The sequence below is a fragment of the Balaenoptera acutorostrata genome, chromosome 11, assembly GCF_949987535.1.
Source record: "Balaenoptera acutorostrata chromosome 11, mBalAcu1.1, whole genome shotgun sequence".
NCBI lineage: Eukaryota > Metazoa > Chordata > Mammalia > Artiodactyla > Balaenopteridae > Balaenoptera > Balaenoptera acutorostrata.
In genome coordinates, this window is record NC_080074.1 from 46,106,425 (window position 1) to 46,134,065 (window position 27,641).

A 27,641-nucleotide genomic window follows, 5' to 3' on the forward strand; every position below is an offset into this window, starting at 1 on the left:
TGATTTCCTCACAGCATGAAATAAGTATTACGGCTCTGTCTTTGTTATCCACCTACCTTTCAATCCATGTATCCATCATCTATCTACCTGTCAACAAACTCATTAACGTTCACACTATATATATAATTTATTGAAATACCCTATGTATTACTTTTGCATTTATTGAAACACAAATTTTCATATGGATTTCTCAACTCTTCACACTCTATGAAATAGCTGATAGTCTATCAATGTCAAAATTCAACAGACTGCAGTAACATTTTAAAAATGGAAATAGGAAACCTGAGAAACTCTACAAAGATGGAAATTAAAAAGTGTGGTAAGCTAGGAGGCAAGGGGCTTAATTGCTCTGCATATTAACTATATTTCTATAATAATTTTAGTCTCACTATCAGTTGAAACAGGGGAAGTAACATTTCCCTCGATACGGCCTAGATAAAGCCCATGATCTGCCCTCAGCTTATGCAATTAACTTCCAGTGCATTTGCACCCTGGGAATGCAAAACCAAGTAATTTTCACCCGGAGTCCTTTCTATTTTGGCATTTCTGACAGCATTCCCAAGAACCCTCCACGAATTTAGAGTGTGTTTAAGTCAGCATCCACATAAAACTCTCTGATACTCAATCATTATTCTCTTTGGAGCCTATTAGCCTTACTTGAATTTGTCGCATATGGACTGCTAGAGTAACATTATCTTTCTTATGAAAACTCTCTTTTTTCCCCTTTGGTTAGCACTACCACCTGGTGACCTGGAGCGCTGATACTGAACTTCTGTTTAATCCTCACCCTAATTAGCTGAAGCAGCTGAGCAACCGGAAACCCCTGCCTCCCTCCCTTCTGAGGCTCAAATCCACTATACTCCAGGCCATTCCACTTTAGGAAGGAAGAAGTCAATCTGCGATTCAAATGTGGTCTGATTCCGCAGGGCCCCGTGCTACTTCTTGGCTTCTGAGTTGGCCTGTACCCATATCTTTAAATAACATTAAATAGGCTTTGGCACAGTTGCAACAAGTCAAGTTTTCCTAATCTGATGTTTTCTCACATCCAAAATAGTGAAGGCCTCTTCACTAGTACTCCATTTCACATAAGGGCATTTGAAGCATTCCACACAGGCTAGTTGAAATTGCATGCAATTAAGGGAGAACCTCATGTATTTAAAATCATCTCCCAAGGCTTTAAGATTTGCCATATAAGCAAAAGTGTGTGCTATTTTGAATTAATCACTCACCTTCATTGCACAAAATGTTGGAACTAAATTTCCTTTCCTTTCCGCTCTTTCCCAAATCATTGTCTCTTCAAGTATAAAAATGAAATCTTCTATATTTTCATGGCAAGTAGAAACTAACGTAAAACACTTATTTTCCATTACCTTTATTCTAGTTTCCTTATCCAGATAGCATTGCTACCTCAGGTAAATAAGTTATTGAAGCCCAAAATAGATTTTATGAGTTCTAGGAGAAAAATACGAGCAGTTCCTATAACTGGCTGATTAGTATGTTTGTTAAGAAAGCTTGCGATCAGAAAGGCCCCTAAGAATCTCTGTTCCAAAGTGGGAAAATATCATTACAAGACAATAAAGTAATTATTCTAGCATAAAACCTGCATGAATACCTATATTCATATATTCCTCATTTAAAAAATTTCTTTATAATTTAATTTATCATAATAAAAATGAAAAGAGGTTTTTTGAGAGTTCTTTGAAAATTAGGCTTTTACATTAACAGACTAAATGCCAGAGGACTCATTTACTTTTCTCCACAGACTAAGTCTACCACAAAACTCTTGTTTCCTTCTTTCTTATCAATTATTTCTTGCTGAAAGAACCTATTTACTTTTTTTCCTTTCCTTTCCTTTCCTTTCCTTTTCCTCATCTTTCTAAGTTCCTGAGTCACTCAAAGACTATCACAGAATAACTACAAAAGCTAAAGATGCCTCCTTCTCACAGTTAACACTTGCTCCAGGTAGCTCAACTGTTCCTGCCTACTTGCACTGTCAATAGACTTACAAATTACTCCAGGTTTAGATGCCAGATTAACTTGCAAGAAAATTCTGCCATGTTGTTCACCATGGAAAACTACTGAACACCTCAGAATTCAATATGTGTGTGTATTGACCTGTGTTAGTATGCTCATTTGGGAGCTCAGCACAGTACTGTGACAACCTAGATGGGTGGGATGGGGGGTGGAAGGGAGGTCCAAGAGGGAGGGGATATAGGTATACATATAGCTGATTCACTTCACTGTACATCAGAAACTAACACAACATTGTAAAGCAATTTTACTCCAATTTAAAAATAAATAAATAAAATAAACATAAAGGTGCCTCCTAATTATATGAGAACCCTCCAGGAGATTTCCATGCTTGGGAAAATTTCTAAGACACCCAGATTTTGAGTTTTGTTCACAGCTATCAGATGGCATATCCGAAATGGTAACATATTTAATAACAAGAATAAAAAAGTGTTTTTGAATAGTTAAAACTAAATCCCTGATGTCCTGATTGTTGAATGATCAGTTCATGACACTATGATCCAAAGAAAGCCACCCTCACTGCTATTAAGGATACAGATCTAAGGCCTTTTAGCTCCACAGGAGCACCTGCCTGTCTAAATTGATGCCATAAATACCTTCTGGGCCTCAAAAGCAGTGGCTTTCATATTGCTGTGGGTGTCAGAATCACATGAGGTGCTTCATAGAATGCAGACTCCTAGGTAGTGGTGGGAGTATGCAATTTTTAATAAAACGTCTCAGGTGCGGTGGTCCTGATGCAGGTGGCCTCTCAGCTCATACTCAAAGAAGCACTGCACCTGAATATGCAAAAGATTCCCAGCAAGCAGGAGAAGAGATAACTCAAATTCATGGAAGGAAAAACACTAAGATAATACTATCACAGTCCAAGAATCTAACATCAGAGGAATATTTATGTCTTCATGCTAAAAGCACATATTACAAATATCTATTCAAGTAAAGTTGATGGTATAAATGACCATTTTGGAGGAAGCTTTACCTAAATAATTTAAATTATGTGTGAACAGGTATTTCAAATTATTGGGAAGCTTAGAGAAATCCTAGAGAAATTCTTATGAAATCTCAGGCTTAGGTTTCAAAGCAATTATAAAATCAAAAGAATCATAACTTTGTGTCAAATGTGACCAGACAGTACTAACTACAATGTGAATTCTAATTTTTTAAATTTGTGAGGCACTAAGGAGCATATATACACTTATTCAAACAAATTTGTACTTGCATTTGGAAATTTAGACTATTTATTCTTTAAAAAGAATGGCTTATGCAAATCCATGTAAGCTACAAACATCACCCATACTTTTGTAACTCAAGAGTGCAGGCTGTTTCTTATGAAAATGGATCAAACCTACAGAAGGATGTCGAAATATCTCTCTTCTACTTTCTACTCAGCACTCTCAGACATTAGACATTAATATTAAAACATTTTCACCTACAGAGCTGAAACACAAATTTTGCACTGGAAGGTTACAAATTTGCTTTTGATTTAATGCAGTACAATTGAAATGCCTCTAAGAAAGTTTGTCGTCCTCAAGAGCCACAGGCCTGCCCTTATGCCCCAGGTGGTTTGAGCTTCTCAGAAGTACCTGGAATGTATGGTAGCTCCCCCTAAATCCTTATCTCAAGGACAACATCTGTGACTCCACCCTCAAAAGGTTTCTAAAGATAGCTCAAAGGAACATGTTACCTCACTCTCTAACCTTGAGCAAACCAGCGTACCCCTGTAGGAACAGAGTGGCTTGAAAATTCAGGAATCTACTCTAGCCTTTTACTGGGTAATCACAGAAAGAAAGCTGAAGACTCCCAGCTCATTATAGTAAATGTCCTGAAAATGCTTTCAAACTATTTTTAACATTTACTGTGACAAAGTGTTACGTAAACTAAGACCAATTTGGAGGCCTTTTGGATATGAATTTTTAAGTAATTGCATGCAGAAAGGTATAAAATGAGAGGGCTTCAAGGTGACTTTTTTGTATATCTCAAGAGGAACGTTAGCTGATAAAGACAAATAATTAAATCCCCAGCCTCTCAGATGTGAGAAATATTGTGATCTCTTAGGGATGGCCACAAAGCTCCTGAATGAACTCATTATGAGTCACTATTCAGAGCATGGAAAGATCTGCCCTGGCCAGAAAGTCCAAAAGCATAACTACAAGCTAATTTTAAATAGCCTTTGGTCAATGGCAGAAGATTGGAAGCATATAGCTAACAATAAATCTTATTTTGCAATAAACAATTTTATCACTTTCAGGATTTCATAAGTATTTAATTGTAATCCTTTTGCACACACATTCTAGTGCCTTAACAAAAGATAAATAAGAACATAATCTACACATGGTTACTTCTCCCAAATGATTCTAATATAAACAGCTAAAGAATCCTTCTCTCCCTGCCCAGTGAGTACAATATAAAATCCATTTTAATCAGTATTCCCAGTATTCTATTATTAATAACTCTTATGATTCCATTATAAAACACAGCTAAGGAAGAAAAATGTTTATACTGAGATTATATAGCACTTTCAAAAAAGAAAAAGGCAGGAATTGAGGAAAGAATTCTGAAACTAAATATCCTTTTTGAAATCAGAATTTATAAAACAGTAGACAATGTCAGAGGGATCCAGGATTCTTAATCAGGTTTTGCATAGCCATGTTCAGGTGAAGTGAAGCAGTCCTGTTATTTTCATAACCGAGTGGGGAAATCAGGACAAAATGTCCAGTCTGCCAAGGTATTTCTCATAAAACGTTTCTAAGTCATTCCTTCTCAATGTCCCCTACAAAAGGTCAACACATTACAATCTAAAGGTCCAGCCATCAACATAGGAAAAGCTACTCTTCCTCTAGCCCAGTTCAAGATGAAGTCGCTTTTTAGGTACATAATGCTCCTATTTTCTGCAATGAGCAAAGAAGTAATGAACACATGTTTGGCAGGGGAAACTTTAAACAACGTACAGGAGAGCCATCCAGAAGACACAGAACTTCTAATAAAAACTGTGATAGAGGAAGTCTCACAAGGAGCAGATTAGTACCAATCAGTTTGCAAACATTGTTAAGGCAGTTTTAACAATGCTGCTATCAGTCCTGAAACTAAAGCCCAGAAACAAAAACAATGCATGAGGGTAGGTTTGGGGTATTCTCATAGTCTGCTTCTTCATGAGCCGTTATATTTGCACTGGCTCACATACTGAATTTCCAGTTCTCCTAACATATCGCAGATTCATAAACTCAGAAACAAGTTGATAAAAATGTATTTATTAATTTTTTAACTTATACAGTCTTCAAAAATGTATTAACTACCACGGATGACAGCTCACCAGTACTTAGAGCACTTCTAAGTGTGACATTCATAATCTCCAAGTACAGGTTCTTGTGCTTATTGTTAATAAAACACTAATACTTTAAAAGATATAACTGCTATCTTATTTCTTAACAAAATTTGCAAACCAAGTTGTAAGATTCTGCCCTAGTTAGGCTTTTTTAGGTGATTGGGTCCTTAATGGAATAGCCTATAACAGAATTTTTAAAGTATGCTCTGCAGGCTAAAAATATATGTTATGACATTAATAATGCAATAATCTGGCATGTGTTCTACAATACATAATTGAATTTTCCAGGAAACTGGTGACTAAATAAATAAGTCAATGCAGTAACTGCCCAGGGCAAGGGTGGTGATGATGATGATTTATCTCTGGAACTCTTCTGGATATGAACAAATGTTCCAAACAATTTTCATGTGTTTTGACGATTTTCAGACAAAATACCACATAGGTCTACAATCCAGTTCTACACACTTTTATAGCTTTTTAAAATCATACTCAGAGCATGTTAATGAACTTAAATATCCAAATCCAGTGGATATTACACTTCCTAAAGCGAATCTTCCAAATTTCCAGTTTCTACTACATATTAAGCTAATAAATAACTTCAATAAGAGTTCTTACATTATCTAGCTGCCAATTCCACTCCTTCTCAAATCTATGTTTTAATCAATTTGTTGCATGAGCATCACTGTGGTAACAGTTCTCTTGCCCTAAATCCATCCTCTAGTTTACACTTTTTCCTTCTGTCATTTCATTACTTTTAAAACTTTAGTAGATTTCCATAGCAAACTTTCATTTTTCTGATGGTATTTCCTATATGATGTCCTCCATAATCTTTCTAGACCACATTAATTCTTTATATTACAACATTTGCATAATATTTTATTCATTGTATTAACATACTGAATATAGTTAATTGTCTATAGTGTATTGTCCCTGCTAGACCATGAATTCATTGAAAACAAGAAATGTATCTTGTTCATTTTTATATCTCTCAATCTAGCAATGCTTCGTCAAAACAAAAACCAACAACAAACATGAACACCCAACAAAAAATATCTAGGCATTTAGTCACTAATTTCAAAGTTCAAGTCATAACACAATGATGATATTTGTGAGGCAATTGATTAATTCCTTACACACAAATAATGAAAATTAGAACATCTAAGTGCAGAAGCAGTACCATTTCCTATAGAAGCGTATACCATAAAAAATGAGGAAATAATATGACATTTCCAGAACCAATGTAAATAAGGCTATAGAGTTTGACTTAGGGACCTAAAAAAATGGGGAGAAACAACATGTTTTGATATTGGAAAGCTCACCTTTGAAAAGATGTTAATTCTTTAAAAATTAACTTATAAATCCAGTCAATGCATATTCAGTCAAAACTGCAGCAGGATTTTTAATGGGCTTTGTCAAACTGATTTTAAAATCTATACTTAAGAGAAAACACGTAAGATTTTGAACAAGAACAAGAGAAAATGTTGTCAACTACAACATACTATAAAGCTAATCAGAGCAACATGGTACTAGTGCCAAAAAGAACAGAGACCAGTTAAACAGAATTGAATCAATTCCCTAAAATATAAGCATTTGCATTAAGATAAAGATATCATTTCAAATCTATGAATAAGAAAGTCCTTTAAACAAATAGGATTAAATAATTGGTTATAACTATATTAATGTTAAAGAAAATTAGACCACTCTTCCATTCTATACATAAAAACTAAGTAGAGAAGGAAGGGTGAAGAGATAGATGTAAAAACAAAATAGCTTTCAAATAAAAAATGAAATATTTTCAAAATGTTCATATAGAGAAGGTCTTCTATGGAAGTCAGAACCAAAGAAACAGAAATCTATGAGAGGAATGATTTAACATATAAATTAAAAGCCTTTGAGATGATGAAATACACCACAAAGTAAAAAAAAAAAAAAAAAAAAAGAGTGTTAAGAGAAAATACTGTAAAATTGTTTTCTACAAAAAGGAGTAAAATCCAAAAAAATCCAAAATATATAGGAAAAGGGTAGGAAAAATACCTCACCCATCTTCTATTAGGCTTTTGTTTTTCCTTTAACCAGGTAACAATTCACAGAAGAAAACAAAATACACATGGCAGATGTATATGAAAAGATGCACAAGTTAATTCAACTAGTTCTGTAACAGCTTCAAAAAAATTATTTTTGCTGCCATACTGTCAAAAATGTAAAAGATGTATATACCCTTTATTATCATGAAGGGTTTGGGGGCATTGGGCCCTCTCGTATGTGGTTGATGGAGGGTGCTACTGGGAAACCCTTTGGAATACAATTCGTAATATTTATCAAAAATTTTATACTCTTTAAACCAAAAATTCCTCTTTCAGGAATCAATCCTATAAAAATACGTATATGTACGACAAAAGACTGTTCAAGAACCCTCAGTGCAGTCTTGATTATAATAATGAAAATTTAGCAACAATGGAATAAAGCTCCTCAGATTTATTTTTATAAATGAGTAGAAAACAGAATGTATTTCTGTTCATGTAAAAAAAATTAAACTGTATGGAAATGTTTAAAAATGGCTGGATTTATATACATCAAATATTAATTTTACCTGTGAAGAGGGAGGGTAAGAGCTATAGGATGTCATGGAAGGAGTAAAAGAAAATTTTCACATTGTTATCTCTTGTTTTAATCACTACAACTAGAATGCATTCATGTGGTTTTTATATATTTAAAAAACAACCATAAAAAAATACCTAGAATATGTGTACTTAATTGCACAAAAAGATAGTGGGCCTGAAAGTTTATAGTTTGAATAATTAATAGTTAATTAGCAATTCACTCAACAAATATATATTGGTATAATCCTGTACCAAAGATTAAGTTAGGCAGTAGTAATACAAGGATGAGACAAAGCCCTACCCTCAAGATCATCCCCAAATCACAGGGACCCAGAAAAGTAGTTGAACTACAAGGTTACAACTGCTAAAGTACAGATCCACAGGATGTCACCTTATTCTTTCTGGGGAGGACAGATAGGTTTCAGGTAAGGTTGTGCAAGTGAAATTTTATTTTTAAGTGAATAGCAATATTCGCAACAGACAAGGGGAGTGGAAAGGAATTTCATATCATGGGCAGTCACCCTGACCTGAGGTCATAAGCGCTGCTGTGCTACTATCTGCAGTTGAATGTCACCCCTCCACCCCTCACTTAAAACCTGTGCACCCTTAGCTAAGAGACTTAACCCCTCTCAACCTCCACGACTCAGCTATAACATGGCTGCAGTAACCACACCCACTCCATGGGTTTACTGAGAAGACTGAACAAAATCATTCATAAAAGCCTCAGTACAGTACCTGGAACATACATATTGATAAATATTTGCTACTCTTCTGTTTGTTATCTATAAAGAAGCCAAAAGGAGCTTGGTGTGTTCAGGAAACTGAAAGAAGACTGATACAGGTTGGTAGCAAAACTTTGAAACATTTACTAGAATACACTGAAATGTGAATAACACTTAACTCCAAGTGACTGCAGGGTGTTTCCAAGTACATGCAGGATAAATCTAATTTTGTGTTTATTTACTTCCATGCTAATAGGAAAATTATCTCATGATCAATAGAACAAATTTCAATATATATTCAAGGAGATTTGCACATTCCCCTGGTAAATTTGTATAAATGATAATGGAACTGTTTACTTCAAATGTTTAAGGCTTCCAAAATTGTTATTGAAAGCAATGTTCTGTCTTAGACAACAAGGAATTTAATTTTGGAAAAAAAAATCATCTACTAAAATTAAAATATTTCATTAAAAAATAGCTTCTATCATTTAATGTAGATGAGTCAAAGATCCTTTCAATTTCCATCTTTCCAACTGCCCTCTCTCTTTAGGATATCACTACTTGTTTGCTTTCTCACCATCATTTCAAACCCGTAAGGATCCACATGAACTACCACTTCAAATCCCCTCAATCTTCCTATATTACCTGGCTCTTCTATTACTGCATATATATGAAGCCTTGGCCCTGTCAATTACTAGCTATATGACTTTAGGTAAGTTACTTGACTTCTCTGACCCTCAGTCTCCTTATCTATATAATGGGAATAATAAGTAATAATACAGATCTGCTTATCTCATAAGGTTGTTGTGAAAATTATACAAATTACTATATGTAAAACAGAACAGTGCCTGGAAATTTATGTGTTTAATTAACTGGTAATATTAGTTCTCTTCTAGTTCCCTAAGCTTTCCTTGTGGAACTCTTAACATAGCTCTCTTTTGCTTGCTTCTCTCTCAGGGCAATGTTACGTTAAGTACACTATCTTACTGGCTTTCTGAACTCTCTAAACTTCTATGTCAAAATAATCTTCATGTTATATCTAATGCTTTCTTCAAAGTCTTCATATCTTACTTAATCTTTATCTCCACATATGACTATCTTGTCAGGCTTTCCTCCACCTCTATCATTTCTAAATTTTTATCTCATAATATCAGATTATTAAAATTAAAACTATACTTGATGTGAACAATACAAAATATTAAAAGGACGGAGTTATTTTACTATTTAGCCTCAAAATTGAGTAAAATAGCTTGGGTTTACGATCAACATTACTTTAAAGGAATAGCTATTTAATGACTACTCAAAAGAATAACTGATTTTTAACATTATAAATCTAACTATGAAAATAACACAAATATTACTATAACTAGTACTATAACTTCTGCTACAAGATTGATATATATTTTGTCCAGAACAGCTTTACCCAGTAGAATATTTATTTCTGTCTTGCAGCGCAAGATTTTCATAATGAATCACATTCAAAAATATATTTAAAAAAAGATATACTAGTATATGTCATGAAAAAAAATGCTGATGCTTCAAGGTACTTTACATCAAAAATTAAATACGGCACAATGGTCATTTTGTAGAGTTCATTAATGAAATTGTAAAGAGAGTATTAATCTTGAGTGTTAAATTGAACTTGTGGCGAAAATTGATCAAGCTTCTCCTGACTCAGAAATACCCCATGGCTACTATTGACCAAGAGTTTGGGACACTGATTATAATTCATATCCAAACACAAAGGGTGTGAGACAGAAATTATTTTTAAAAGATTTCTTATTCAAAACATATACACTATTTAGCTTAATAGAGGAAGTCTTAAGGGCATTAGTTTTATTGTGGAGAGCCACAGGAAAACATACCTGGCTAGGCTGAAGGCATCGTCGATCAAACCTGCTCGGTTACTGACAGAGAGAACCTATGAGGTCAACCAAAAAAAAAAAAAAAAAAATGGAATCACTTAGGATTAAAATGGCAGATGTTCATATGTCAAAACAGATCTTTGATGAGTAAATCCAGTTTACCTCATGGTTCCTGATTAATTGATCTATTAATAATCTCCAATTCCTTAAATCATAGTTGACTCTAAAATAGCCAGTTTGATTGATGTTCCCCAGTAACCAGCTTCCTTTGTCCAAAGAAGTTATTCTGCGGTGTTCTGAAAACAGCATTTTAGGGGGTAAGAGAGATTTGCAATTTTAAGTGTTAAAATAGAATGAATTATGTTTTCTTAATACCAGATATCACAGTACCAATAATTAAAAGAGGACACCATCCTAAATACCTAATTGAAATCTACTCTTTAGTCAATTAATCACTATAGCTAGAATTTGCTAGAAAACCTTTAGTAGCTTACTCATTATTACTCTTGATAAAACCCTGTTATGTATATATAATTTTCTTTCTCAAGATAAATGTAACCAAGAAATCTACTACTGTATTCATGTGGCTGCCAGTTACATTGTATATGTATCTGTGGAAAAGGCTTCAGGTGCACATTCTACTTATTTTATTCAGCAAGAAAGTGATTCAAATAATAGGGCTCATTTATTTGAAAGTCACTGTTATTTCTTACCCTTTTCCTTGTGCTTTCTTGGATGTGCTAATAAATAACAGACTTTACAGCATCATCAATAATGTTGGAAAAAGGAACCTCATTTATTTAAGACTCTAATATTTCTACATATAATTAGAACAAAGATAATAAATTCTGCTTATTGGAATCATTTTGGAAAATGGTAACTTGATTATATTCACTGGTTAATTCAATTAAAGGAAGCCAGTAAAAGCAATCTTATAACTTACATATTTAACCCCTTCAAATATGATACAGATAGAGAACTCATTCACTTTTACTGGCAGCCTTTACTGACTTCCCAGAACCATAGTTTACAATTCTAATTATTTTGTTGCTGCTGCCCTCAGGACTCATGGTTCATAGAAGTTGCATAATGTATGAAGTTTACTTAAAATTCATATTTTATACACACACACACACACACACACATACACACACACACATCTATCTAATTTCCACAGTGACTCAAAACCACAAAATGCATCATGGAAACCATTCATGTCAGTTCTGAGTAAGAGGCACAACCTCTAATTCTCACTCTATTATCCAGGTTTTTACACATCAGACGACAAAACAAATTTTATTTTTACTTTTCTTAAGCGCTGAATTTACAGAGTACTTTCTCTTAAGTAAAAACCATACAAGAAGAGGTTATACCACAAAAAATAATGAATGAATGTTAAAGATCATTAATTGTTCACGTCTAGAATGGGGTGGGCTAATGTAACCAACGCATGTTACATATTATCAACTTTCAGAAATACAGTAAAAAATACTTAAACATAAATGTATACTAAACATAAAAATCTAATCTTTAATGTTTCAAAGAGCACTTCAACTTCTTGACACCTTTATTAACAGTATGTGTTAGAACAGATAAAGAAATGAGGCTCAGACAGGTTAATTGAATTGCCTGAGATGGTGCACCTCAGGTATCCTGACTTCCGTGCCCTTTTTACCACGCATACTCTGTTGATACAAGATGGTATAACATTTTTATTGTATATGATACTGTATACATTTTCATATTCTTATATTAATTTGAAAAAGGGGGAAATAACTTGGGAAACAAGAATTATAAAAGGAGTACGAAAACTTCTTGTAAAATTTTCCTATATATAAATGTTGAACTTACGCCACTGATCGTCTTTTGTCCTCAGTAGAACTTATAACCTAAAGGCCAAGTAATGGCATTTAAGGCCCCTTCTAATTCTATGATTCAATGGCAGAAAGGGATAGTTTTTTTAGTTTGAAATTTTACCCAGCTTAATCTGTGGTACTTAGGAAAATAAATCTGTCAGATATTGCTCTAAAATATTTATAGCTTCCCAAGTTTCTGATACTTTATATCTGCAGGTTTTAAAAAAATTTAATGTGTTTATCCACACAATTTCTGAGAAGCTTTAGAATGAATGTCACCCAATTTTACAGATGTAAAAATAAAAAACAATAATCTAAAAAATGGCATTTAAAAAACAGCTCCTCATAAAGAGAGATTTTAGTTAATCATGTCTGAATTCACTGAAGAAAAATTGATTGAAATATTGAGGATATTGTTTCTCTTGAGCAACCCTAACTCTGTCTTCAGGAATAAGATTTTTATAGCAAAACATATTTAAATTGTTATTGAATTCACATAGGTTAAGAACAAGTTTAATCATTTTCATCTAAGAAGTGATTATTATTTAAAGAAATTACAATATTAAAGGATTGGGTTTAATATATGAACACATGATTAAACATTTTACAATTTTGAAATGGGCATCGATTTCTATGATATTAAATCTGTTTTTTAAAGTTACTTCCTCCTGACATTTTAGATAGATGGCATAACTTAACTTCATGTGATGCACTTGGTTCTAGTTTTTTGAACTTTTGAATTCAACAATGTATAGGTAGAATAGAGACCAACTAAAATAGGAAAACAATCCCTATACCATCTGTGTAGTCTGAGAAGAAAAAGGCAGGCATCTATTGTTTTTCAGTATTCTATTATTAAATTAATAACTAAAACCTGAAGGTTATTACTGTTCATGAATATTTTTACACCTTTGTTATAAATGAAATCTTTGGAGAAATGATTCCCTGAAAGGTTTTCTAATAGATTTTTAAATACCTTTTTCTTTCTACTTAATTATATCTCTAAAATGTTCTTCAAATTAACTAACGGCAAGCAATGAATTTTAAAGAGATCTTTTTCAATAGCCTAATGAGGTACAGTATGTGATGAGTACCATAATAAAAAGTATGGAAGTTATGTTTCAAGTGTTCGTAATAACAATTAAAATTTATATTTAGAATATATCTAAAATGGCACAAGACTTAGATTATATTAAGGCACAAAGTAGTTGTCATTTTATAGTATTTTATATCTTTATATTTTATCCTTCCTTTTGGAATAAAAAGAGAAAGGATATCAGATCTTTCTACTCAATGTTGGCTGGTTGCAGAACAATCAGAATTTAAAACAAATAAAAAAGTGAACCAGGATAACAAGGGTAACAGTGTGAAACAAATTCAGGTATAATAACACATACTAGTTTTCTCACTGGACTCTTGGGAGAATCAAATTAGATAATGCTCTGTAGAGATTATAGAGAACGATTCCTGTGTATCCAGTGGCAAAGTGTCAAAACTGACAGATCTGCAAAGTAACCTACCAAAGTATTAAAATCTTGTGTGTGTGTGTGTGTGTGTGTGTGTGTGTGTTGTAAATAAACTTAGAAAAGAAAATCAAGCTCCTAAGACACTTCTGGCAAGTTATTTCTCAAGCCTTAATTTTCTCATTTGTAAAGAGGGGACTAAAAAAAATGCTCTCTTTAACGGCTTGTAACTTTCATATGAGCCAATATTTAAGGAAAGCGTTATACCATTATGCCGTTTTTAATGTTTACTTCGAATTTGCAGCATCAATTTCCCTTTTATTTTAAGTCTTTTCTTTCCTAACATTTTTTTTAACATCTTTATTGCAGTATATTTACTTTACAAAGGTGTGTTAGCTTCTGCTGTATAACAAAGTAAATCAGCTATACGTATACATATATCCCCAAATCTCCTCCCTGGGGCGTCTCCCTCCCACCCTCCCTATCCCACCCCTCTAGGTGGTCACAAAGCACCGAGCTGATCTCCCTGTGCTATGCAGCTGCTTCCCACTAGCTATCTATTTTACATTTGGTAGTGTATATATGTCCATGCCACTCTCTCACTTCGTCCCAGCTTACCCTTCCCCCTCCCCGTGTCCTCAAGTCCATTCTCTACATCTGCTTATTTATCCCTGTCCTGCCCCTAAATTCTTCAGAACCATTTTTTCTTTAGATTCCATATATATATGTGTTAGCATACGGTATTATTTTTCTCATTCTGACTTACATCACTATGTATGACAGACTCTAGGTCCATCCACTTCACTACAAATAACTCAATTACGTTTCTTTTTATGGCTGAGTAATATTCCATTGTATATATGTGCCACATCTTCTTTATCCATTGCTCTGTCAATGAACACTTAGGTTGCTTCTATGTCCAGGCTATTGTAAATACAGCTGCAGTGAACATTGTGGTACATGACTGTTTTTGAATTATGGTTTTCTCTGGGTATATGCCCAGGAGTGGGATTGCTGGGTCATATGGTACTTCTATTTTTAATTTTTTAAGGAACCTCCATACTGTTCTCCATAGTGGCTGTATCAATTTACATTCCCACCAACAGTGCAAGAGGCTTCCCTTTTCGCCACACCCTCTCCAGCATTTATTCTTTGTAGATTTTTTGATGATGGCCATTCTGACTGGTGTGAGGTGATACTTCATTGCAGTTTAGATTTACATTTCTCTAATGATTTGTGATGTTGGGCATCTTTTCATGTGTTTGTTGGAAATCTGTATATCTTCTTTGGAGACATGTCTATTTAGATCTTCTGCCCATTTTTGGACTGGGTTGTTTGTTTTTTTGATATTGAGCTGCATGAGCTGCTTGTACATTTTGGAGATTAATCCTTTGTCAGTTGCTTCATTTGCAAATATTTTCTCCCATTCTGAGGGTTGTCTTTTCATCTTGTTCATGGTTTCCTTTGCTGTGCAAAAGCTTTCAAGTTTCATTAGGTCCCATTTGTTTATTTTTATTTTTATTTCCATTTCTCTAGGAGGTGGGTCAAAAAGGGTCTTGCTGTGACTTATGTCATAGAGTGGTCTGCCTATGTTTTCATCTAAGAGTTTTATAGCGTCTGGCCTTACATTTAGGTCTTTAATCCATTTTGAATTTATTTTTGTGTATGGTGTTAGGGAGTGTTCTAATTTCATTCTTTTACGTGTAGCTGCCCAGTTTTCCCAGCACCACTTATTGAAGAGGCTGTCTTTTCTCCATTGTATATTCTTGCCGCCTTTATCAAAGATAAAGTGACCATATGTGCATGGGTTTATCTCTGGGCTTTCTGTCATGTTCCATTGATCTATATTTCTGTTTTTGTGCCAGTACCATACGGTCTTGATTGCTGTAGCATTTTAGTGTAGTCTGAAGTCTAGAAGCCTGGCTCCTCTAGCTCCGTTTTTCTTTCTCAAGATTGCTTTGGTTATTGGGGGTCTTTTGTGTTTCCATAAAAATTGTGAAATTTTTTGTTCTAGTTGTGAAAAATGCCATTGGTAGTTTGATAGGGATTGCATTGAATCTGCAGATGGCTTTGGGTAGTATTGTCATTTTCACGACATTGATTCTTCCAATCCAAGAATGTGGTATATCTCTCCATCTGTTTTTATCATCTTTAATTTCTTTCATCAGTGTCTTATAGTTTTCTGCATACAAGTCTTTTGTCTCCTTGGGTGGGTTTACTCCTAGGTATTTTATTCTTTTTCTTGAAAGGGTAGATCGGATATTTCCTTAATTTCTCTTTCAGATTTTTCATCATTAGTGTATAGGATTGCAAGAGATTTCTGTGCATTAATTTTGTATCCTGCTACTTTACCAAATTCATTGATTAGCTCTAGTAGTTTTCTGATACCATCTTTAGGATTCTCTATGTATAGTATCATGTCATCTGCAAACAGTGACAGCTTTACTTCTTTTGGATTTGGATTCTTTTTATTTCTTTTTTGTTTCTGATTGCTGTGGCTAAAACTTCCAAAGCTATGTTGAATAATAGTGGTGAGAGTGGGCAACCTTGTCTTGTTCCTGATCTTAGTGGAAATGGTTTCAGTTTTTCACCATTGAGAACGATGTTGGCTGTGGGTTTGTCATATATAGCCTTTATTATGTTGAGGTAAGTTCCCTCTATGCCTACTTTCTGGAGGGTTATATCATAAATGGGTGTTGAATTTTGTCAAAAGCTTTTTCTGCATCTACTGAGATGATCATATGGTTTTTCTCCTTCAATTTGTTACTATGGTGTATCACATTAGCTGATTGCATACATTGAAGAATCCTTGCATTCCTGGGATAAACCCCACTTGATCATGGTGTATGATCCTTTTAATGTGCTGTTGGATTCTGGTTGCTAGTATTTTGTTGAGGATTTTTGCACCTATGTTCATCAGTGATATTGGCCTGTGGTCTTCTTTTTTTGTGACGTGTTTGTCTGGTTTTGATATCAGGGTGATGGTGGCCTCGTAGAATGAGTTTGGGAGTGTTCCTCCCTCGGCTATACCTTGGAAGCATTTGAGAAGGATAGGTGTTAGCTCTTCTCTAAATGTTTGATAGAATTTGCCTGTGAAGCCATCTGGTCCTAGGCTTTTGTTTGTTTGAAGATTTTTAATCACAGTCTCAATTTCAGTGCTTGTGATTGGTCTGTTTATATTTTCTATTTCTTCCTGGTTCAGTCTAAGAAGGTTGTGCTTTTCTAAGAATTTGTCCATTTCTTCCAGGTTGTCCATTTTATTGGCATAGAGTTGCCTGTAGTAATCCTTCTTGATACTTTGTATTTCTGCAGTGTCAGTTGTTACTTCTCCTTTTTCATTTTCAATTTTATTGATTTGTGTCTTCTCCGTTTTTTTCTTGATGACTCTGGCTAATGGTTTATCAATTTTGTTTAACTTCCCAAGGAACCAGCTTTTAGTTTTATTGATCTTTGCTATTGTTTCCTTCATTTCTTTTTCATTTATTTCTGCTCTGATTTTATGATTTCTTTCCTTCTGCTAACTTTGGCATTTTTTGTTCTTCTTTCTCTAATTGCTTTAGGTGTAAGGTTACGTTGTTTGTTTGAGATGTTTCTTGTTTCTTGAGGTAGGATTTTATAGCTATAAACTTCCTTCTTAGAACTGCTTTTGTGGCACAATGATCCAAAACCTGATCCCACAGGTTTTGGATCACTGTATTTTCATTGTCATTTTTTTCTAGTTATTTTTTGATTTCCTCTTTATTTCTTCAGTGATCTCTTGGTTATTTAGTAGTGTATTCTTTAGCCTCCATGTGTTTGTATTTTTTACAGATTTTTCCTGTAATTGATATCTAATCTCATAGCGTTGTGGTCGGAAAAGATACTTGATACGATTTCAGTTTTCTTAAATTTACCATGGCTTGATTTGTGACCCAGGATATTATCTATCCTGCAGAATGTTCTATGAGCACTTGAGAAGAAAGTGTATTCTGTTGTTTTTGGATGGAATATCCTATAAATATCAATTAAGTCCATCTTGTTTAATGTGTCATTTAAAGCTTGTGTTTCCTTATTTATTTTCATTTTGGATGATCTGTCCATTGGTAAAAGTGTGGTGATAAAGTCCCCTACTATTATTGTGTTACTGTCAATTTCCTTTTTTATGGCTGTTAGCATTTGCGTTATGTATTGAGGTGCTCCTATGTTGGGTGCATAAATATTTACAATTGTTATATCTGCTTCTTGGATTGATCGCTTGATCATTATGTAGTGTTCTTCTTTGTCTCTTGTAATAGTCTTTACTTTAAAGTCTATTTTGTCTGATATGAGAATTGCTACTACAGCTTTCTTTTGATTTCCATTTGCATGGAATATCTTTTTCCATCCCCTCACTGTCAGTCTGTATGCGTCCCTAGGTCTGAAGTGGGTCTCTTGTAGACAGCATATATACGGGTCTTGTTTTTGTATCCATTCAACCAGTTTACATCTTTTGGATGGAGCATTTAATCCATTTACATTTAAGGTAATTATCGATATGTATGTTCCTATTACCATTTCTCAGTTGTTTTGTGTTTGTTATTGTAGGTCTTTTCCTTCTCTTGTGTTTCCTGCCTAGAGAAGTTCCTTTAGCATTTGTTGTAAACTGGTTTGGTGGTGCTGAATTCTCTTAGGTTTTGCTTGTCTGTAAAGGTTTTAATTTCTCTGTCGAATCTGAATGAGATCCTTGCTGGGTAGAGGAATCTTGGTTGTAGGCTTTTCCCTTTCATCACCTTAAATATGACCTGCCACTCCCTTCTGGCTTGCAGAGCTTCTGCTGAGAAATCAGCTGTTAACCTTATGCGGATTCCCTTGTATATTATTTGTTGTTTTTCCTTTGCTACTTTTAATATTTTTTCTTTGTATTTAATTTTTGGTAGCTTGATTAATATGTGTCTTGGCTTGTTTCTCCTTGGATTTACCCTCTTTGGGACTCTCTGCGCTTCCTGGACTTGACTGACTATTTTGTTTCCCATATTAGGGAAGTTTTCAACTATAATCTCTTCAAATATTTTCTCAGTCCCTTTCTTTTTCTCTTCTTCTGGGACCCCTATAATTCGAATGTTGGTGTGTTTAATGTTGTCCCAGATCTCTCTGAGAATGTCCTCCATTCTTTTCATTCTTTTTTCTTTATTCTGCTCTGTGGTAGTTATTTCCACTATTTTAACTCCAGGTCACTTATCCGTTCTTCTGCCGTTCTGTTATTTTGCTATTGATTCCTTCTAGAGATTTTTAAATTTCATTTATTGTGCTGTTCATCGTTGTTTGTTTGCTCTTTAGTTCTTCTAGGTCCTTGTTAAATATTTCTTGTATTTTCTCCATTCTATTTCCAAGATTTTGGATCATCTTTCCTATCATTACTCTGAATTCTTTTTCAGGTAGACTGCCCATTTTCTCTTCATTTGTTAGGTCTGGTGGGTTTTTACCTTGCTCCTTCATCTGCTGTGTATTTCTCTGTCTTCTCATTTTGTTTAACTTACTGTTTTTGGGGTCTCCTTTCACAGGCTGCAGGTTCTACCTCCCATTGTTTTAGGTGTCTGTCCCCAGTGGGTAAGGTTGGTTCAATGGGTTGTGTAGGCTTCCTGGTGGAGGGGACTGGTGACTGTGTTCTGGTGGATGAGGCTGGATCTTGTCTTTCTGGTGGGCAGTGCTGTGTCCTGTGGTATGTTTTGCAGTGTCTGTGAACTTATGATTTTAGGCAGCCTCTCTGCTAATGAGCGGGGTTGTGTTCCTGTCTTCCTAGTTGTTTGGCATAGGGTGTCCAGCACTGTAGCTTGCTGGTCGTTGAGTGGAGCTGGGTTTTAGCATTGAGATGGAGATCTCTGGGAGAAGTTTCGCCGTTTGATATTACATAGGGCTGGGAGGTGTCTGGTGGACCAATGTCTTGAACTCGGCTCTCCCACCTAAGAGGCTCAGGCCTGACACCCGGCTGGAGCACCAAAACCCTGTCAGCCACACAGCTCAGAGGAAAAGGGAGAAAAAAAAAACGAAAGAAAGAAAAAAATATACATATATATAAAATAGAAGTTATTAAAATAAAAAATATATATATTATTAAAAATAAAAAGTAATAAAAAACAAAAGAAAAAAAGAAAGAAGAGAGCAACAAAACCAATAAACAAATCCACCAATGATAACAAGGGCAAAGAACTATACTAAAAAAAAAAAAAAGAAAAGAAGGACAGATAGAATCCTAGGACAAACGGTAAAAGCAAAGCTATACAGACAAAATCACACAGAGAAGCACACACATACACACTCACAAAAAGAGAAAAAGGAAAATATATATATATATATTAAAAGCAAAAGGAAGAGAGCAAGCCAGTCAATAAACAAGTCTACCAATGATAATAAACTCTAAATACTAAACTAAGATAAACATAAAACCAGAAACAAATTAGATGCAGAAAGCAAACCTCAAGTCTACAGTTGCTCCCAAAGTCCACCGCCTCAATTTTGGGATGATTCATTGTCTATTCAGGTATTCCACAGATGCTGGGTACATCAAGTTGATTGTGGAGTTTTAATCCACTGCTCCTGAGGCTGCTGGGAGAGATTTCCCTTTCTCTTCTTTGTTCGTACAGCTCCCGGGGTTCAGCTTTGGATTTGGACCCGCCTCTGCATGTAGGTTGCCTGAAGGCATCTTTTCCCCGCCCAGACAGGACAGCGTTAAAGGAGCAGCTGATTAGGGGGCTCTGGCTCACTCAGGCTGGGGAGAGGGCAGGGTACGGAATGCGGGGCGAGCCTGCGGCGCAGAGGCCGACATGATGTTGCACCAGCCTGAGGCGTGCCATGTGTTCTCCCGGGGAAGTTGTCCCTGGATCACGGGAGCCTGGCAGTGGAGGGCTGCACAGTCAACTGGGAGGGGCGGTGTGGATAGTGACCTGTGCTTGCACACAGGCTTCTTGGTGGCGGCAGCAGCAGCCTTAGCGTCTCATGCCTATTTCTGGTGTCCGTGCTGATAGCCGCGGCTCACACCCATCTCTGGAGCTCATTTAGGCGGTGCTCTGAATCCCCTCTCCTCACGCACCCTGAAACAATGGTCTCTTGCCTCTTAGGCAGCTCCAGACCTTTTCCCGGACTCCCTCCCGGCTAGTTGTGGCGCACTAGCCCCCTTCAGGCTGTGTTCACGCCGCCAAACCCAGTCCTCTCCCTGGGATCCGACCTCCGAAGCCCGAGCCTCAGCTCCCAACCCCCGCCCGCCCCGGCGTGTGAGCAGACAAGCCTCTCAGGCTGTTAAGTGCTGGTCGGCACCGATCCTCTGTGTGGGAATCTCTCCACTTTGCCCTCCACACTCCATTGCTGCACTCTCCTCCGTGGCTCTGAAGCTACACCCCCCACCACCGGTCTCTGCCAGTGAAGGGGCTTCCTAGTGTGTGGAAACATTTCCTCCTTCCCAGCTCCCTGCCCGAGGTGCAGGTCCTGTCCCTATTCTTTTGTCTCTGTTTTTCCTTTTTTCTTTTGCCCTACCCAGGTACGTGGGGAGTTTCTTGCCTTTTGGGAATTCTGAGGTCTTCTGCCAGCATTCAGTAGGTGTTCTGTAGGAGTTGTTCCACATGTAGATGTATTTCTGATATATTTGTGGGTAGGAAGGTGATCTCCACGTCTTACTCCTCTGCCATCTTGAAAGTCCTCTCTTTTCCTAACATTTGGCATTAAATTTATTCCCTTCCATTGCAACTTAATTAATAGCCAGTCAACATGCAGGCTACTACATATATGAATGTCTGCATTCTCAGCAGTTTCATAGTAAAAACAAAAGAGACAAATCCTTCTACCTACTTTCAATAATTTAAAAATTTGTTTTAAAACAATTTTTAGACTAAAATTATCTGTGCCTCAACTTGGAATGAATTAATCATCTGACACCACAAAAAATTGAAGTGTCAAGAGCATTTATTGATTCAAATAAAATTCATACTTTATATTGTTCACCAATGACTTCACCTTAGTATCATGTGACATCAAATTGATATTACTGATAATGAAAAATTATAAAAACATTGATCTGATTGTTATAAGTAAAAGGTGGAATTTTTTATATATGTTGATAAGAATTGATCAGAATATTTTCTTACTGTTTCTGTGAAGAAACATTTTTCATTACTATTAGTTGACTATATTTTGAAAAAAAGGGGATCTAAAAGGTGACAAATTTAACAATCTTTTATTTTTCCTAATCCTTGTCTGGTGTCAGTTTTCTCTTTGTCATCAGAATGAAGGAGTTCGAGACAGAACTAAATATATTTAGAACGAGACTAAACAGGGAAAATAGAAAGGTTCCCTTTCTTTTAGGTCCCACTTAGAAAATTCTTCCAGATTTATGTATTCATAAAGTTTTCAAGAAACATTTACTCGGTATGAACATTCCATGCAAAAGCCTTAACATTTCGACTAAGATAATGTTTATCAACCAGAAGACTCTGCTATGATTTAATGAAATATGACACATTACACTCTGCAGGTTGCACACTACACAACTTTGGGGTGAGGGAGCATGCAAGTAATATCACAGTCCACGTAAATATCATCTCCCAGAGTTACACACCGCACAAACTATGCAGCTGGGTATAACACCTAAATGTATTACCATAGGGGACGTTTTAGGCAAACATACGGTTTGAAATATCATGTTGCTATTATTCCTGATTAATAATAAAAGACTGTAAATAAAAGCAACCTCTCAAATACAACCTGTTGTCATTGGTCAAGAAAAGCCATGATAGTAATAACCTAAAGTGGAGTATAATCTGTTTCACTATGCTGTACACCCGAAACTGATATAATGTTGTAAATCAACCAAACTTCAATAAAAACAAAGAAAAAAAAAAGAAAAGCCATGATACTATTCTAGATACTCTGTGTGGAATAAGCGGGTACCATGAATAACAGCATAGACATAACCAGGGAGTTATAGAGGAAATGGACCTGGGAAAAGTATTCAAGAAGAATCAGACTTGCCCTGAATCCCTGCATTGCCTAAAAGTGAAAGTTGGGGCTGATCCTGACATTTGATCAGTGTCTTTGCACTCTTCTAAGTTCCCATTTTCATTCTACCTTCCAGTGAGAAATATTTTATTTCTGAAAACTGTTCTATTTCGTGTTCCTAGCAATCCTATGGAGCGATGACTTCATTCTAATAGCTGAATCATTACGATAGAAGCTCACTGCTTTCACTCATCATTTCATAATAAATTATGTAGATAAATAAAACAACTACATGAAGATAAAGAGAAGTATAAAGACAATAGAGTAAGTGTGAATTCAGAATCATGGTATAAAAACTAATTTGAAGAAATGAAAAGAATAGATTATAGTAAGCAATTTAAAGGAGAAACACCAATACATTTTAAAGTAAGCATTTCAATGCATCACTACATTACATATGAATGTTTCACACACAATGTATATAAATGAAAGCACATAGTTTCATAATATGTGATGATGTGTTAAAAATACAACAACATGAAAATCTGAATAAAAATTCAACTGGCAAAACAAGTGTTTATATTTCTGGTAAGCAGATTAGATTCTGCTGTGAGACCTTTTTCTTATATGTATGTGTGTATGTATTTTAAGCACTTACATCTCCCTAATAGGAGCAAGACTGAGGAGAAGAAACAATATTTTTGCTGTTTATTTATACTTCACCTTACTTCAAAAACAGATTTGTGGTTGTTTAAATTATGCTTACAAAATAGCAAGAAAACATAAAGTAGCAGAATGTGAGAAAGGAGTAAGAAAAACAAAATGTGGGCATACTTGACCATTTAAATCTAAATGAAATGTTACATAAAAGATGATAATTGGCCTTTTCTTCAATTCAATGGAAAACAGAAATAAAAGAGACCTGTTTCACACTCTAGTATGAAGCATTTAGATTGGATTCAAGAAATAGCTTTCACAGTGAATTGAAATAGGTAACTATCTTATTTGAAGATATTTAGAAATAGAATAGAATCTCATCTTTCTCTGCTCCTTGAGAGTTGACCCTACCTAAGGGATGGTTTCATGACCTAGCAAGCCTCTCCCTTCTGGCCCTATAATTATCTAATTCTACAGAGAATATTGCCTCACCCATTCTTTAAAGAGCCAGTCTGGTAAAGAGAAGATAGCTGGAAAATGGAATTAAAAAATGTGGCCTGTGTTTCAGTATCTGGCATACTGTTCTATTGGGAGTTATGATTGTAATTCTATTACATTCAGGATTATAAAATGGTACAGTTTAAAGCAGTTAAGATTAGTACTACAAGTACTTAGATTTAAATTTTCTCTTTACCATCAGAGACACAAATAAATTTAATAATTATATCAGCGGACTGAAATTAGACTATGTAGAAACTATACTATATTATACTTAAATTTATAGAGGTAATTCCTCTATATTCTCTCTCTAATTTGTCTTTATTCACATTTTTATAACAGCTGATACAAGAGGTTAAGTTGCTAAACAATTATTTGAAACCAAATTCTCAGGGGAGAATATATTTTTTACCTGATTTGTTAGACACCCAAATAATTGCTTCTGAAGACACATGGCTTCTATTTCCTACCACAATAGTTAATGGGATCTGCCACAGGTAACTGCAAAATAAAAGAGAAACTTTAAGAAAAAAAATGGTTATAACAAACAAACAACATTTCCTATGCACCTCCTATGTGATTTTTCTTAGTCTCTTTAGGAGAATTTTTTAAATTCCCCAGTCATAAATGTAAGGAATAGGCCAAGAAGATGAATTCACTCATTCAATGTTGCTAAGCAGACTTGGCCTCTAAGAGTTTTAATTTCAACACAAAAGGTGGACTACCAACAAAACAATTTATCTTGGGAAAAAAGATTTGCATTTTACATGAGGGATAAAAAGTAGCTAAAATCTATAAATCTGAGCTGCACTATATATTGAGTAAAGTCTTAAAATAACTCCTTTCTACTTGATTCTGCATCAGATTAATGCCCGTTCCAGTGGTTTCATGCATTTACATTTCAACATTCTCCTCATTTACTTGTTTAACTATTCTTAAAAAACACCTTTGTCAGATTTTATAGAAAGGATAATACAGCACACATAAAGTTATTCAGCAAAGTAGGGGCAAAAAGCAAAGCTGATCAGATCCCCCTAAAATCCAGATCAATACAAAGAACACCGTGGGACACAATGCTTTGTTTTCTGAAATGGAATTTCTAAATTGATGTGTGAAATCAACCACCAGTGTGCAGGGATCAGTCATGAGTCTCAGCTATTAAAGAGAAGCGTTTTCTAGAACATGACTTTTTATAGGATAAAAATTTAGGCCTAAACTTGTACATGAAGTAATATTAATTTAACCTCAAATGAGCAACCGGAGATAAACTGGATAGTCTTACAATAAAATCCAATGACTACATTTTGTTCCCCTAAAATATAGCCAGGTTATGTTAACCAATCATTGCACCATTAGCAACAGGGATAGTCAACAATATGCAGTATGAGAAAAATATTTCTGACCTGAAAACTATAAGAATACTCTATGAGCTCAGTAACTATGGGAGTTAATGGAGAATTGAGAATTTTTCAGGGAACATGTCTGGGGCTATGTAACTAAAAATAGAATGAATACGTCTCTTGATGGGGGGAGGACATCTCCACTGTCATATGGAATTTGATTATTATTTTATCATTTCACGTCTCCCATTCACAATAATCAGAATTTAGTAATAGCAAAAATCCAAATGGAAGACTGGAAGAAATTCCTAGTGTTATACCAACTGCTATCTCCAACATAGAAAGTTAATATGTTTAAGATTCTAAATTTTAAAAGTATATGCTATACTTAATCAGACAAACATTTCTGAGTGCCAACTATGTGGAGACATGCTGCTATACTGAATGGACTCCGGACAATTGGTCAGGAAATAAACAACCTATTGTAGTGGAACAGGTATTGTTTGTAAGGTAGACATTGGTGAACGCCAACCCATGTACACTCTTTAACAAACATCCCCAAGCTCATAACATGATACCAAGAATATGCTACAAGTATTTAATAATGGATTTACTGTTAGGAAGATACAGAGAATTTATATAATAAATGTATATATAAATATATATAGCTGTTCTCTAAAAATAATGAATCTTTATGATTAACTGAAATTATTAGGTAAGAGACAACAATGCCTAACTCTGCATCTGATTCTCGAATTAAACTATGAACTCATTTTTGTGTACCTAAGATCTTTCAAAAGCCTGGAAATGAAATGCTTCCATAAATTGCTGTTGAAATGGATTGAATGAGATTGAATTGAAGTAAAATAAAAGGAACTATATCAGTCTATAATAAGACAGAGATTAACTTTATGAAATTGATTTTTTTAGTACAGATCATCTATATTGAGTTGGGGCAACTAAATTTTGAAGGCAAATAAATATCAGTTAAACGGCCAGAAATATATAAAATTGAAGATGTTTAAAACTCTTCAAGGATAAATGTGTCTTTTTTGTAGCATGATCATAAAATGTTTATGAAATAGTATTTGCCCCTAATATAAACATACTTATAATTTTACATTTATTTAAACTGTATCCTTCTAAATAATGAAACTAGAAATTACAATAAAAATTGATGTTTTGATTTTGAGTTTTAGCAAAAGTCTCTAAAGTCAAGAAAGAGGGATTCATATCAATACCTGCATTGTTGCTAACAGACAATTCCACATACAAGAAACTTCCTAAATGGCAGACACTGTACTGTATAGCAATGTTCAGATGCAAAAAAAGAAGTTAACTTTAAGGTATTGCGATACAAACATTGGGGCATTTTGTAAAACTTTTAAAATACCCTCTATATTTTTCCTAAGAATGTTTTTGGCCTCTATTCTGTGTGTGTGTGTGAGTGTGTATATGTATGTATATACATGTACAGAGACACACACACAAAATCTATACATCGTCACAAAGACAAAGTAAAAATTACAAATCACCAAGCACATCTGAAGTTTCTACTATTTCTGAATTGCTATACTATCAATACTATACAAGTTATTTTCCTTAACTTTCCAAACAACACATATTTGATCTTCCCACCAATTTCATTAAGATCAAAGAAAGCATGGCAATTATGTTGCTTTATGATTACAACTTAAAAGGCTAGAAGACCTTAAACATTGTGGGTGAAAAGCTCTGTGTGGTGTGCTGTAAAAAAATCCAAAACTGCAGTGAGTTATGTTAAAAAAGAAACTAGCAAAAAGAACCTGTGAAATTAAATTGTGCCCCCGCCCCTTAAGGTTAACTTGAATTTTAGTCATCTCATTTTAAGAAGAAAAAAACAAAAACAATGCACTTCAAAAGACCCTCAAGATATTTTTTATTTAACAGTCCCTGGGACTACCTCTCTTCATCGTAGGTCACATTTTTATAATAAAGCAATGTTTATTCTAATGATTATGTTAAGGTAGAAAAGCGTAGGTGCTTATTTTAGCTGGAGTGAAAAAACTTTTTAAAAAATGGTACCAATATTAGTGAAGCATTAATGTAGATGCCATGAAAAATGGTTCCGTGGTTGCTATCATCGGACCCAAAACAAAAGGAGATAAATGTAATTCTCTGTAGCACAGGACTCCAAGAAGCTCCATACGTATAGGAGACATTACTGAACATTACAATGTATTAACTTTATAAAGAAAAAAAAGCTAAACAAATTCACAATTTCCCAAATACCAAAATGCTAGCAAATATTTTACTCACTTTCACATATCAACTAACTTTATGCAATTATTATATAAAGATCTTTCCT

The 27,641-nt window shown here is 34.8% G+C and overlaps 1 protein-coding gene across 1 annotated transcript in view; it reads right to left on the reverse strand.

Annotated features, from left to right (window-relative positions):
* TRHDE (thyrotropin releasing hormone degrading enzyme) overlaps window positions 1–27,641 on the reverse strand; it is a 412,025-nt gene that overhangs the window by 62,087 nt on the left and 322,297 nt on the right. The window contains exons 10-12 of the mRNA XM_007195005.2: window positions 24,367–24,455; window positions 10,700–10,833; window positions 10,538–10,593 (exon numbers count right to left, since the gene is read on the reverse strand). Of these exons, the coding sequence (XP_007195067.2) occupies window positions 10,538–10,593; window positions 10,700–10,833; window positions 24,367–24,455 (279 nt within the window). The remainder of the gene's footprint in view (window positions 1–10,537; window positions 10,594–10,699; window positions 10,834–24,366; window positions 24,456–27,641) is intronic.